Genomic DNA, 15130 nt, shown 5'->3' on the forward strand with positions numbered 1-15130 from the left:
TGTTTGCCACCTTGGTTATTTGTAAAAATAATAAAAAGGCGAGATATGAATAAACAATAAATAAATAATATTGGTGATTACTATTTACTTCAGGAATTGTGTGCAATAGATTCTCTTCTTACCCAAAACTAGAGGACCTTCTCCTTTTTTTTCTCATTATTTTAGGTCTGAACCAAAGATCCTCTTCTCCTATAAATGCCAGGTGGATGAACCTGAGGATGTTGATGTGCATCTTCCCCATGCCTATGGGGTAACCAAAAAAGAAGGGCTGGATTCTGGCTTCTACTCCAACACTCAGATTGACACCACAGCATACCTGGACGATGTTGCTTCCATGCCGTACCACGTGGGCAGTATCAATAGCATTGACAGTGATCGATGGAAAGCCATTAATTCCTAAAGGCAGATGTGGCTGAAAGAATAACTCTCTTGCGCCCATTGTTCCCTTCAGATAATCATTTGGAACTCTCTTTCCTTGGAGGTGTTTTTTTAAAAGATATTTAAATTCTGTATGGAACATAAAATTGTAGTCTTCCTGGAAGGACAATACTCATCTTTGTGAAACAACATACAGATCAGCTTCATTTCAGACATGCATAAATGCTGACTTTTTCATATTCTTGGCATTCCAAATCTAGATGTTTAGACCTTTGTCACCTTTTGTTCATGATAAAATGCACATTCTACCAGGAATATTGACCGTTCCTTTGGATATACACCTGCACACAAACAATCTGAAATTAAGGTTGGAATGCCTTGTTCACATTTTATTTTTTTATGTTTGATTTAGTTATTTATGTTCCCGACAATTTCAAATTCCCAGCAGTAACCTTCAGTTTTGAATTAGAGGATAATAGCATATTTCCTACATTTTAGCCACTGAAGTATGGAGGCGAGAGAACTCTAGAAGCTTTTGAGCATCTTATAATCTTCCCAGGGAAATTGGGAGTATATTGTATTTTAAGAAGAACTTACATATAGAAGGAGAGAGAAGGAAAGTAGTCAGCAAGGAAAGGTTGCTGGAACATGTTGCTGTGCTACTAAACTACTGTGATTTATTGACATGCAGGCATGTTTCATACACTGTATAATTTTCAAAATGAGAATGTAGTCAAGTCAGTGTTATGGAATGATGTACTGTGAGACCAACAGCACTTCTGTGCAAATGGGATTGGGTAGAGAGAAGATGATTTTTTTAGGAGCCTGTTTTAGATAGTTTGCTATTGATGTTTGGGATGGCATCTAAATAGAAATACAAACCCCAAGGTCTAGATTAGAGACAAGCTATTTATAATACTGGTTGTGTTCTGGGCCTCCAGGTTAAGACCCTATTATAAGAATAGTGTTGGGCCTGGTTTATTTCTAACCTTGGTAACACTTGGCTGATTATTGCATTAGTGATGTTGGTAATGCCTGAATTCAGAAAGACTTCTGAGGGCTTTTCTGTGAGATTAGTAAAGCAAAAGAATGTTATTTCTTTAATTATAATCAAGATGTTTCTGGAAAGAGAATAATCTGATATAGGATTGGCTTAACTCTGAAGGCAAGGAGAAAAAATAGCATATCTAAAACGTTCTAAAAAGCTTGCATTTTGTGCCCATGTACTATGCCTAGCTTTTGTTGTTGTTAATGTTCTTGCTGTAAGGTTAAGTGAAAAAATGCATAATTATGGGCACCCTTAATAGTGTGTTAACTTTGGGTAACATTGTTTGAATAGAGATTGGCCAGGGGGCAAATATAGCCGCAGCTAATTGGATTTAAAATTCCATAAAGTAAGAATGACAAACCAGAATGTCTTTTTCCTGTTGTTACGATGGCATTAATTCAGGATCATTTATGTTACAAGTGGATGAATAAGGTTAGGATTCCAGAAATTCACAGCAATTTTCATTGAAATCACACAATTTGCTTTAGGGAAACTTCTTTAAAACTGAGGCACAAACAGAACAATTAGTATTTTGTCGCCTGAATGCAGACATGTTCTTCCCTTTGTCCTGAAAATTCTGACATTTGTGATTTCTGCTTCCCAAGACAACACCAATGTACATGATAAGACCTTGATTTTAAGAGTTTCAAAATTACCTAAATTCAGAAAAAAGAAGACTCATGCTTGAAACGGCTATTTGGATGAGTTGTTAATGCAGATTAGCATGTCTGATATGACAGAGAACAAAAAATTGTCTTTTATTTTGCTGTTGGCCAGAGTAGCTGTTTCTAAACATCACAATTTGGTACTGTAATTTGACTTGTTGGTGTTAGCAGCATTATTGTCTTGTGGTAAGAAATCTTACATAATTTGTAATTGACATCTCATTAATCTTTATGGTGTTAATTGGAGTTACTGGTGGAAACCTCTGTCGGAAAAGGGAATTTATTGCAGCATTATGTGAGCTTGATCATACAAAGTTGTCTGTATTCCCAGACAAGAAGTCAGTTTTTATTAATTTCTCGATTCCCCTACTTCTATAGGATATCCCAATCTCATTCTCCTTCCCAGCCAGAATGCCCCAATATCCTTACATGGGCTATTCTCACTAGACTGGATTGGTATTATAGACCTATAGACCTGAAAGGAATAAAGTTGGAGAAAGCTTCCGGCACCTTAATATAGTGCATGTGAGAAATGAAAGGATTCTTAATATGAAGATGGATATCTTGGGTAATGTGAATCAGGGTGAGGTGACATTTCAGATACTTTTACTAACCATGTTCTGCATCAAATATCAGCCATTCGCTCAGCTATGAGTTTTCCACTGTAGAATCCTCTTGCTCATCACCATGATGATTTGATTGTTAAATGGCTTTTTATATATCTACCTTTGTTTTCTGCTGCTGAGGAGAAACTGCACTAAGTGAAAGAAATGTCTTCTTCCAAGCATACTGATTTTAAAGTGTATATAGTTAAATGCTTTCCATGTTCAGAGCAAAATATCATCCATAAAGAGACAATGTTTGTGGAGATGAATGTATTGCATGTCTCATGAAATGTTTGAAGAAACTTTAAAAATAAAGCTATGTATATTTTTGTCTGTAAAATAAATGACCTTTGACATAAATGAAAACCTCTCCCCCACCACAGATGATCTGCCTGCATGTCCCCATATTTTTCTGCTAATCTTTTTCCAAACTAGGGTAGCCTGCTCTACTGTAATGAAATACTTTTATTTTAAGGAAAATAAATCATTGTTAATTTTACTTTCCCTCAAATCTGGCTAAGTTTTAGAGTGGAGTTTTCAGATTGTGATCACACTTTCAGATAGGCCTCAGTGTCACATCAGCCTAGAACTAACTGGTTTGATATCATTTTAAATTTTGTTAAACAAATGTCCTTGAAGAAGAACAAACTCAAACTTTGCTATTTATTTAAATATAAATGAAATGAATTGAAGGAAACAATCACTATAATACAGGCAATCCTCGACTTATGACCACAATTGAGCCCAAAATTTTCATTGTTAAGCAAGACAGTTGTTAAGTGAGCTTTTCTCTATTTTACAACTTTTCTTGCCACAGTTGTTAAGTGAATCACTGCAATAATCATAAGTGTCAAAAACAGTTATAAGTCACTTTTTTCAGTACCATTGTAAATTCGAACGGTCACTCGGTGTACTGCTGTTAATCAAGGACCACCTGTACTCCTTTTGGGATTCACATGTGGTAAAACTGATCCAGTTTAGATTGCTTAGCTATATATAAAGAGATTGTGGTAAAACTTTTTCCCCCAATGCCTGCTTTGAGTAACTTCCTCTAGCTCAATAAAGTGAACTATTTTTTGAAATGTCTGTTTATTAAACTTCATCTTAATGCATGGGTGTCAAACTTGCCGTGTCACGTGATGTGTCGCCAGGGCTTTTTTCCTCATCTAAATAAAAATGTTAGGTAAAGTAAATGGCTAGAAAAGGCTAATATTAAAAGGTAGGTGTGTGTGTGTGTGTGTGTGTTAAAGATCCCTAAAACCAGGGCTTTTTTTTGTCATAGAACGCTCAGAACGGAGTTCCGGCACCTTTTTTGGATGGAACCTTGTAGGGTAGGCAAGGCGGGTTGTATGACATGTGTGAGTTCCGGCACCTTTTTCTTTTACAAAAAAAGCACTGCGTGTCGCAATGTATCGTGACTTTTTTTCTCATTGCTGGAGCTGGGGTGGGTGCGGCCTCCGCATGATGCAACTGGCCTGCAGGCTGGCAGTTTGACACCCCTGTCTTAATGGATACCAGGATTGTAGAAATATAAAATACTATGATCAGTGAAAAATGGCAGCAACTTCACTGGTCCATAATTAAACATCTGGGTAAATGAAAAAGTATGGAATCAATAGTTGCAAAATTGGTGCTGACTGAAACTGAGAAAGCAAAACTTCCTTTAACCACAATAAACCACATCTTCTCTGGTTATCTTTGGCTGTGGGATATAATTATTGGCTCCTGCAAGCTGTTTTAGACTTTAAATTAAACAGCAATACAGTATCTTGACTGGGGCTTGAAAAGAAAAACAAACACTTTGCTCCATTATTACTGATAAAAGATCCCAAATTTGGGAGAGGCTAACTTTGCAAAATGGCTTTTTTGCTCTTCCCAACAGTACAAATCCTGAATACTTAAGGTAAAGTGAAAATATTTAAGAGGGAGGGTCAAAACTTCATATAAGGTACAGAGTAAGAGTCGTGGGAGTTAAACAAGAAAAAACACTGATTGTAAGTCACATTCCACAAGTGGCAAATTAATGGGTTTCATCACCCTCTTTCTCAATTTAGTCTGTACGTTTCTTGATGTTTGCAATTATATTCAAGGACTTCCAGAATAGATTCCCTATTGTTTAATTGCTGAAAAAACTAGTTCTTGTATAGTCAAACAAGAGAAATGGTTTTGGCTAAAAAAAAAGCAAAAGGAGACATGGGTGTCATGTTAAAATGTTAATATCACTTTTATTAATAAGCCTAAAAATCCAGATTGGTAGTATCAAAGCAAAATAAATAAATGTTTAGGTCTAGCTGCTCTGATTAGATTTCTAAGTTTTCACTGATTGTATTTTGTATGTTCTGCACAATCTGAAGTTTCCAGGTTGTTTTAAGACCAGCCCTACTTTGTTATGTATTTATTTATATTCCACCTTTCTTATTTTTACAAACAACTCAAAGCGACTAACATATCCTGTTTGTCCTCCTGTTTTCCCCACAACAACCTTGTGAGGTAGATTGAGCTGAGAGAGTGACTAGCCCAAAGTCACCCAGCTGGCTTTCATGACAAAGGCAGGACTAGAACTCACAGTCTCCTGGTTTCTAGCCTGGTGCTTTAACCACTAGACCAAACTGGCTCTTTCATGAGTTGTTGTGAGCTGCCTCAAATCATATGAGATAGGTAGCTAAATAAGTCCTTTAAATGAAAACAACATAAATATGGTTAGGGCAGGGGTGGTATATTTCCAGAGAGCAGGCACCATCGTGGAAAAGGCATGCCTCATTGGTCCCATAAGATGACATGGTTCCCGTCCTATTGGAGTTGTGGGACAGACAGTTACCCTTGGAAGAAGGTGGCCCAATAATAATCCAGTCCTATGTTGTGTGGGGCTTTAAAAGTGGTAACCAGCACTTAGTGTAGCTTGCAGAATTGTAATATTGAGGAACTAGCCTTGCCACTGCATTTTGGACCAGAATGGCTGGAATTAGGTGTTTTTAAATGTACATAAAAAATAAAGTGTTTGTGGAGGAAGGAAAACCACTCTAATTATGAAATTGATTATTTTGCACAAACACGCACACACACTGCTGTAGGCAATAGCTAGCCCTTTGATTTTGAATTTAAATAATTGAATTTTATCATACTCTTCATGTTTAATAAACATTGGAAGATTTCCTTATATTGGTTGCTATGGTGATACAAGACAAAGTCCCTTTACAGATTAAGAAATAAACTCTTCCTAAATCTACAATTAGCTGCTTCATGTACTCAAACAGATAACAAATATTCTATTATTTTGCATTGGAGTCAGTCAGCTTTCATTATAACACAACAGCTAAATGTTTGTGCTTTGAATGTGCCTTGAATTTTGAAATTTCATTTTTTATTCCTTTTTGAGGTACTATTAGAACAACAGAACCAAATAAAAGGCATTTATGTTCATTAAGCATTCTAGTTGCCACACATTGTACCAGTATTCCAAATATATAATTATTATTTTCTGTTGGAATAGGCGCAAATCTTCCTCCAACTTTTTAAGACAATGTTTTTATCTATTTTTAATTGCCAAATTTGATGGATCCATTTTAATTAGAAAAAAATGAAGCTTTATTTTGTATTGCACAAATGTTTGGAAGCTCAGAAGCAAGAAAGGAAGTACTTTCATCACAGACGGAAAGTTTTTAAATGGAAACATCTCCAACTGGATTTTATCAGTTACAGAACAAAATCAACCATTTATGTTTGCTTCAATAGTTGACAGCCCATTTTAGAATTAAGTGAATAATTAGTCACAATCTTATCAAATGACTTTACCTTACAGAGTTAATAAATAAAATTTTTTCATTCAGGTAATACTGGGACATAGGTTAAAATGAAAAATAGAAACTCAATGATCATATTATTTATATTTGAAAAATCAAAAGCAGGCTGGCTCGTTTCCTATCCCTCTACTGGTGACTTGTAAATTTACACAGGATTTGTAAGCTATACAGCGTTAATGGATAGCAACTACTTGGTTCTGAAACAGAACGCAGAAATAGCTTCGCAAGCAAGACTAGTCTTGCTGAAAAGCAATTAAGATCTGCAGCAGCAGATATCTCCACCTTGTCCTCCACCTTGTCCTCCGTCATCTGAAAAAAGCCTAAATTCCGGATGCATCTCATCTCCCGTCCAGTCGTTGAGACAAACGTAACCTTAAGCCGGTTCCGTTTGTGGGTTATTTTATCACATTTAGCTTAGCAGCAGCATCTCTAGAGGGAATGTGGAGAAGGAAGACTACAACTTCCAGCATGCTTCACGGCCGCCTCCAAGACCGCGCGGCGCTATTGGAGACTTTCTCCTCGTTCGCCAACCAGGAGCGAGTTTATAAGGAGGGTGGAGCGAAACGTGCTGACTTGGTATCTCTTGATTTTGAACTCTTCTCCGAGTTTTCTTTTTTTTCCCCCGGGTGCTGTAATGGGGGGTAGCGGGAGCACCCATGGTAGCAGGAAGGTCTCCTTTGAGCTGGATGAGCACGAGCAAGTTCGGGTGTTGCAGGGCATCAGGGTGAGTGGAGGTTCACCCATGGGAGGATGCAGAGGGCGGAGTGGGTGGACGGCGTCAGAGGGGAGGCGTGTGGGTGCTGAGCGGCAGGGTTTGAATTGCAAGGGTCAATTCAACCTTGTATTTCTCAACCTTAAGAGGTGTGGACTTCAAACTCCCCAGCTAGCATGCTGTCCATTGCTATTCCTTTGGCTTGGGAATTCTGGGAGTTGAAGTTTTAAAGCCAAAAAGGTTGACAAACCCTGGGCTGATCTGGCCTCCCCCTTTGTTTCTAACAAGATCCTAGTAAAAGTAATTTATTACAGAATTCTTGTTGGTTTTAACAGAAGTGCGTCTTGCGGACACACTTGTGTGTCTTTGGCTTTACAAATAGTAATAACAAGGTTCCTGTTTTCTGCCCCTGTTGAAATGTGAGAAATAGCTTGGTAATCCTCATGACCTTTGTACCACTTTTCAAAGGAAAGTACTTTTTGAATGATTTGATGGAAGGTTTTGTTTTTTAACTAAAGGCTACTGAAGGATTTGAGCCCAGCTTTAGCATCATTTATTAGATTGAGAAACTAGCTGAGGAAAAAGACCAAATTCCTTCCACTCTCTGGTTTCTTCTTTTTTTTAAAGAAAAATGATAGGCAAACGTGGTGATCTTTAGCATACTTTAGCAGAATCAAGCCAATTAAAGTCCTGGAATATATGTGGCTGTGTGTTGAGAAAGAGGAGACGAATCATTTAATGTCCAAATAGACACAAATCTTAAACAGGTTAAATATGGCCTCTGAATATTTTTAATGTATATTCTACACAGGAAAGATAATCATGTACTTTCTGGGACAATGAATGCATATTAGGAGTAGGGAAAATCAGGATCCCCAGCAATTTATGACTACACAACTCAAACTAAATTGGGTCTTTGTGTATTAAACTGGATTTGCAAATAAATTGCATATTTTTTAAAATAGAGGACAAAGAATGTAATGGAGTTTATACAGTATAGAATGTATAAATAACAAGTTACTAATCACTGCAAAATTAAGAAATAGAAGTTTAAGTAAACCACTGCCTGAGATTTAGTAACATGTTTTTAATATAAAACCATGACTATAAAAGTTAAACTCCAATGCCAGATATCTCAAGAAAAAGCAGTTTTGGAAGGAGTCAGTTTGGAATGAAGAACTGACTAGCACTGTGTACCTTTTCACTGCTGTGCAAAAATTGAGGGAGGAGAGTAAATTCGAGGACTAAAGCTAAGGGAAAAGGTAAAACTGTTTCCTGATACTTTTTTTCATGGGATTCATTGCTGGGATTTAATGTACATTTTTTCATGTAGCATTTATTTCAGAACTTTAGTTCCTTAGTTGTAAAAACCCAGCATATGTCTGTCCATCTATTCACTCACCAATCTCAGCCAATCTTCAATGTATACAAGGTTGTACTTTGACAATAAAGGTTCATTCATTCAATCTCCATTCAACTTCACAGAAATAAACTCAGAAAAAATTATATAAAAAGTGTAATTGCCATGTGGTGAAAAAAAGCAATCCTTCACATCTTCCCCATCCTAGAGGGGCCCACCCTAATTCAAGAGCTAGAACAAAAGCACTTTTTCAGGCTCTCTTGAAAGTGCATAAGTGGGAGCAAAATAAGAACACCTGAGAAGCGGTACAAGCATTCAGGCATCACAACAGACAAGTCTGTTTCCCGGATCCCTCTAGGTGACATTACTTAACCTGGAAGAGAGTTGTAAAAAAGTGGTCCTTGTTTCAACCCTTGAATTAGGATTTTATTCCTAGATACTAGTATAGTCATTAAACTCTGGCTGGGGAATTCTGGAAGTTGAAGCCCACAGGATTTAAAGTTGCCAAGGCTGGGTACCCCTAACTTAGCGACTGTTACATGCCAGTAAGCCTAAGCAAATATCTGAATTTATATCTGTTGCAAAACAAATTAATAACAGCTTTAATAAGACAAGTCAAGCATAAGAATCACCATTTTGACCAGTCAATAATTATTTATCTTATGTGTTTGTAAGTACTTTTGTATTATGAGTAAGCACTATATCTCTTGTAATTACCAGATAATAGTGTTACTCTCCTTCCTGGTATATATGGCTCATGCTAAAACAGAATTTGTTTCAGGTTTTGGATTAATAACTTTTATAAATATATCTGTTGTAATTTATAAACCATGACAATTGTTTATCATGAATCAAAACATAAGTTTTAAGGAAATGTGTGATGTAAACATTCTTACATTCCCACTATTATTTTTATTTGGGCTAGCTTTCTGAAGATGTAGTAAATAGAATGAAGGAAAAAAGTCAACCTAAACAAGACCAGCGATCTCAAGAGAAATCTAAGGCGTCCACAGGTATTGCGTGCCTTTTATTTAAGGGATGACTTATAAATTAATGAATCTGTTCCATACTACTAGAGATATGTTTTGTGATGAAACATTATTTACATGAGTATATGGTACCCTCTCAGCCCTAGTAATATCCTTTGTTAGATTTTTCAAACTTTGTAATAGCTTTTTTGTTGTGAGAATTCTGCATAATTCCTGTTGGCACTCTGGAATGTTTCAGTATATTCATAATTCATAAGCAGTTTATTCACCCAATATTTTAGATTTCATAGATTTGCTTTTTTGTTTCATCTTTCTTCTGAAATACAGTAGATTGCTTTGTAAAGCTGAGTGGCTTTGTTTCTTTTTGTAATTCCTATAAAAATGAAACAGGAAATTTATTTTTCTATAATATTTGTTTTCATTTATTCAGGGATCTGTCCACCTACCACAGAAAGTTTGGGTCAAAAGCCTTCTGAAGCAAAGGAGGATCTGTATAAGAGGTATGATGTTTCAATCACTACTTTGAAGGTTTTGACCTCTTAAAAATTCTCTTAAATGTATTTTAAATTTTATTGTCAAGACCAATGGAAAAATGCGCACATTCTGCAACATTCTGCACCGTTATTCTGTAATAACAGTGTAGAGTAACAAAAAAATAATTTAAAAAATTAAAAAGTCCCTGAAAAAAAATCACAAACAGAATTCCCCTTCCTCAAGTTGACCAATTGCTAGAAAGTCTTTTCTTGTCCCTTGTTGAAAAAATGCTAATTGATAACTAAGTAATCCATTGTGTCAAATAAAGTATAGATTTTGCATTGACCTTACCCAGCAACTTGATGTAAATGTTGAAAAGGACAGGAGAGAGACCCAAGCTCTGAGGAACCCAACATTACAGGGGCCTAGGATTCGACCTCTCTTCCCACAAATGCCAGCCAAAACTGGCTAAAAGAAGAATGGAGATCCACTCTAAAACAGTACCTCCCGTTTCCAATTCTTGAATCTGCTTCAAAAGGATACCATTATCAATGGTATCAAAAGCTACTGAGAAGTCCAGAAGACCCAGGATGGTTGCAATACCCCTATCCCGAGTCCTCCAGAGTTCCTCTACAAGCAGTAGCAATGCCATCTTGGTACTCTACTCCCAGACTGAAAAGGGGTCAGATAATCCGCTTCATCTGTAGTCCTCTGAAGCTGTCCTCTGAAGTCCTCTCAACAATTTTCCTCCAAAAGGAAAGGTTGGAGACTGGACAAAAGTTGTCAAATATGGTTGGGTCCAAGGGTCACCCCTTGAGAAGAAGGTGTCTCCACTGCTTTCTTTAAGGCAGGAGGTACTTCTACTCCCACAAAGAGACCTTAATCACTACTTGGACCCAACCATATACCACCTCCCAGGAGGGACATTGGGTCAGCACAGATGTGTCTCAGTCTTTCCAAAGGTTCTGCCCAGCTAGAGTCCACCTCAGAGTGAAGCTGAGGAACTTTGTCAGAAAGATGCCGAGAATATTATTCACAGTGGCCCTGCAAGAGCCCCCTCTGCTCCTCCTTATCCAGAAGGGACATATTCACTTAAAACATGGTTGCTGCGTAACTTGCTTAGCAGTACTAAGTGTGAGTATGAGTGGAGAAGTAAGAGCTTTGCTAAGTTCTAATGAACACAGACATCTATGTTTGATCAACAAGTCATGGATGAGGGGAGCTTTATTACAGGCCAATCTTGCATTCATCAGCAACAGTTGGAGTCTAGAACCACTGAAGCTCCAGAAACGTTATGGGGTTGAGCACAGGAGGCCAGAAGATGGTATCTGACAGGGCAAGGCACTAGTATACAAAATGAAAGCAAACCCTACTAGTACTGATGATTTTCCCTAGTTTGGTAATGAAACGTTTGCAAGAAAACAACCAAGCTCAAGAGAGCACCGAGGGCCCCACATTTCACTGTCTACTGAGGGATGAAACTAGTGACCTAGGGGCTTCTCAGACATACTCTTGTTAGTTCTCTTTGTTTGGTTGCTTACTGAGCTCACTCCCTGGAACCTGGTTGCTTGATATTCCTTTACAGCCCTTGTTTTTTCAGCAGGTTATTACTTAACTGGTGATTTATACTATCTTTGGGCATCATCTAACTATCGTTGTATAGCTGTATAGGCTTTATATCATCTCAGTGAGATCTGGGCCTAAGAATTGTATAAGTCCCTCATGTTAGTCTTCCATATTGGGCAATTAGCCTTTCCCTGAACATCTCTTTCAGTTAGCAGTATTTCCTCCTTCAGGATACAGCACTTTTCCTCTTCGTCTTGTTGAACCCCCATAGCAAACAACTTTCTCCCTCAATCAACAATGGTATGGCTGAAATAATGCTAAATCTATGTCTCATAAAATCTCTGAAAATTGAAAGGAGGAGAGACGCTGCAGAGGTATTTCAGAAGGTGGAACCATGATCCCATATAAATCTCCAGGAAGCGTCCACTGATGAGAGGTTTAAACAAAGAATATTTGTTTTTAATCTGGGAGAAGGGATTTTGTTATCTTACATTGTGTGTATGTGTGTATTTATCAAACATGAGATATAAACAGAGAAATTAGGAAGCAGTAAAGAACAGGAACTGCTGAAGGCACTAAAGATCCAAATGGGTAGTTTAGTCAGTTTTTACTTCTGTGTAATTCAAACAAACTTAATAACCCAATGCTCGTGGCATAGAAATATGTGGCTTATTGGATTGTGTGAATATTGTGCTATGAAAAATTAATTGTAATACTTTCATATGATTTTTACCTGTTTTGACCTTATGTTTCAATGAAGGAAAATTCTTTTTATTTCAGAGAATAATTTTTAAGTGAAATGCCAGGCATTATTAAATAACCTAAGAGATTATTCTCAAGGGACGTTGAGTGACATATACCTCAAAAATATGCAAATGTGTCCATAAATCATTAAGTTAATAGTTTAAAATAAAGATATGCCAGAAGATTGTAGGACAGTTGCTCACAAGTATATTGATACCTGTCATTTGTGACACCTATATTATGGAACAGCCTCTGTCTAGAAATTAAGTTTAGCGTTCTGGAGGCTTTTAAAAACCAAACTTCCATTCTAATGAATATGATTGTCACATTTTGGATTTTAAAAAAATGATTAGGCATTATAATTATTATATTCAATTAAACACTATGTTTTAATGTTTCTCTGGATATTTCTACTGTATTTTAATAACTTGTAAGCTGCTTTGAATTGTGAAGATTTAGTGGGATATGACATTGATAAATCCATCTTTAAAGATGGTAAATTGTATTTATTAATATAAATCTTATACTACTCCAATCTTACAACTCCAATCAATGTACAAGTATCTTAATAGCAGGTTTAATATATAAGTGCCCACATCAATGAAAAAACGTAGGAACAAATAAAAGATGGCCATTTTCATTCCATGCTGGTTGTCAAGTGCTCACTTTAACAGGAAGAGTTTCAGAAGCTTCTTAAACAGCAGAAGAGGATGCCCAAATGTACCTTGGGAGGTTGTGTATTCCATAGAATTGTGACCAGAACTGTGAAGACCTGTCTTCTGGCCCATATCTCCTTATTTCATATGGAGATGCTTCTCTGAGTGAGTCTATGACAATTTGTTGCGGCCAACTTACCAGAGAACGACTCATTGCGGGACAAAAGTTACACTAAACTCAAATGATGGGAAAGAATCACTAAAGAAAGGATGCAAAAGGAAGGACAGAATAAAATGTGAATGGTAAAAATTAAAATAATTTTTAATTTATTTTAAATAATTAAATAGAATTGTCAAATTGTCCTGCAGTGAGTTGTCCCATGATGAGTTGGATGTTGCAAGTTGTCCCGCAGCAAGTTGGCCTTGGCGAGCTGGCCATGGCGAGTCGGCTGCAGTGAATTGGTGTTAGCAAGTTGTCCCATTCCCCTCTGAGTAGGTTGTCTCTTAGTATCTTAATATCTTAAGAGAGCAGTGTGATGTAGTTAGAATAGAGTAACGGAGTAACAGAATAAGACAGTTGGAAGGGACCTTGGAGTTCTTGTAGTCTAACTCGCTGCTGAGACAGGAAACCCTATATCATTTCAGACAAATGGTGGGAGTCCTGCTTGGAGCTTTGTTGGCAGCTCAGTACCAATTAAAACAAACTGAAACAACATCCAAATAGAGTAAGAACTCTAGAAGATTGTATGTTACTGTACAGACTAATAGACTTTTGCCTGAACCAAGTATTACTATTGTTTTTCACTATTGTTCAATCTGTATACCTACCTTACTCTGTACACCGCCCCGAGTCCCTCGGGAGAAGGGCAGTTTATAAAAACAAACAAACAAATAAATAAATAAATAAATAAATTAAAGGACTAAGTATTAAAGGTATATTTAGAAAGGTGGAGAGCAATAGCCTGTTGGGGAAGATGTGTGTGTTGCAATAAAGTATAAGGCAATCTAAGATAATTCAAAATCCTGCTGTATAGGATTTTTTTAGTTAATGGCTAGCATTTTAAATTGGGTCCATTACTTTGATTGCTGTATTCTGTATGTTATAACTTCAAAGGATGTTTTCAGAGACTGGCCCCCATAGAGTATGTTGCAGTGGTCCAACCACATAACAATAAAAGTGTATGTAATTAATTAGACCGTTCAGTCATAGGAGTCCAGCCATAGCTGCCACCTTAGTCAAACCTGAGCAGAGGCACCATGGCCACAGCTTCTACTTGCTACTTCAGTAGGAACCACACATCTAAGAGAATCTCCAACACATAATTCCTCTACTACAGGGAGTACAGCCTTGTCTAAAACTACGGATGAAGCCAAGCCCTACTTTTTTCTTTGTATGTTAAGACTGGTGTAATCTGGTTAAAACATAATACAAGTTTATTTATTCCTCATTCCATTACATCAATGGATTGGGCATTTTGTAAAAATCTGACAAATTTACAATATATAACCCCCAAAAATAAACTGTATAAAAAGTGACAATGGATCACATGGGGCCTCTTAATATTTATATCTGAATTTAGAGTATAAACCAATATTTTATAGTTTAGAATTTACATAAACATTGCCTGAGCATATTCATTTTGACTGTGATGTTATGTTGTTAGGATTATGATGCTGTAAAATAATTTGTCAGTTTTTAAAATTGTTTTTGTTAATTATAAAGACTCATTTTAAGCTAAAGAAACAATATAATAATAATAATGATAATGATACTAATACTAATACTACTACTAAATAATAATAATAATAATAATAATAATAATAATAATAATAATAATAATAATAATAATAATAATAATAATAATAATAATAATAATAAAGTTGGAAGAGACCTTGGAGGTCATTTAGTCCAACCCCCTGCTCAGGCAGGAAACCCTATACCATTTCAAACAAATGGCTGTCCTGTCTCTTCTTAAAAACTTCCAGTGTTGGAGCATTCACTGCTTCTGGAGGCAGGTTGTTCCACTGGTTAATTGTTCTAACAGTCATGAAGTTTCTTCTTAACAGGTTACTTCTCTCCTTGATTAGTTTCCATCTGTTGCTTCTTGTCCTGCCTTCAGGTGCTTCAGAGAA

General features: G+C 36.6%; 2 protein-coding genes across 2 annotated transcripts in view; both read left to right on the forward strand.

The window, feature by feature from the left end:
- Positions 1–3195, forward strand: part of TPRA1 (transmembrane protein adipocyte associated 1) — a 32844-nt gene extending 29649 nt beyond the window's left edge. The window contains exon 11 of the mRNA XM_081321502.1: positions 166–3195. Within this exon, the coding sequence (XP_081177628.1) occupies positions 166–400 (235 nt within the window). The 3' untranslated portion in view covers positions 401–3195. The remainder of the gene's footprint in view (positions 1–165) is intronic.
- A 3864-nt stretch (positions 3196–7059) lies between these two features.
- CHCHD6 (coiled-coil-helix-coiled-coil-helix domain containing 6) overlaps positions 7060–15130 on the forward strand; it is a 308037-nt gene continuing 299966 nt past the window's right edge. The window contains exons 1-3 of the mRNA XM_081317743.1: positions 7060–7220; positions 9494–9581; positions 9988–10057. Of these exons, the coding sequence (XP_081173869.1) occupies positions 7131–7220; positions 9494–9581; positions 9988–10057 (248 nt within the window). The 5' untranslated portion in view covers positions 7060–7130. The remainder of the gene's footprint in view (positions 7221–9493; positions 9582–9987; positions 10058–15130) is intronic.

Source organism: Vipera berus, assembly GCF_964194415.1.
Source record: "Vipera berus genome assembly, chromosome: 2".
NCBI lineage: Eukaryota > Metazoa > Chordata > Lepidosauria > Squamata > Viperidae > Vipera > Vipera berus.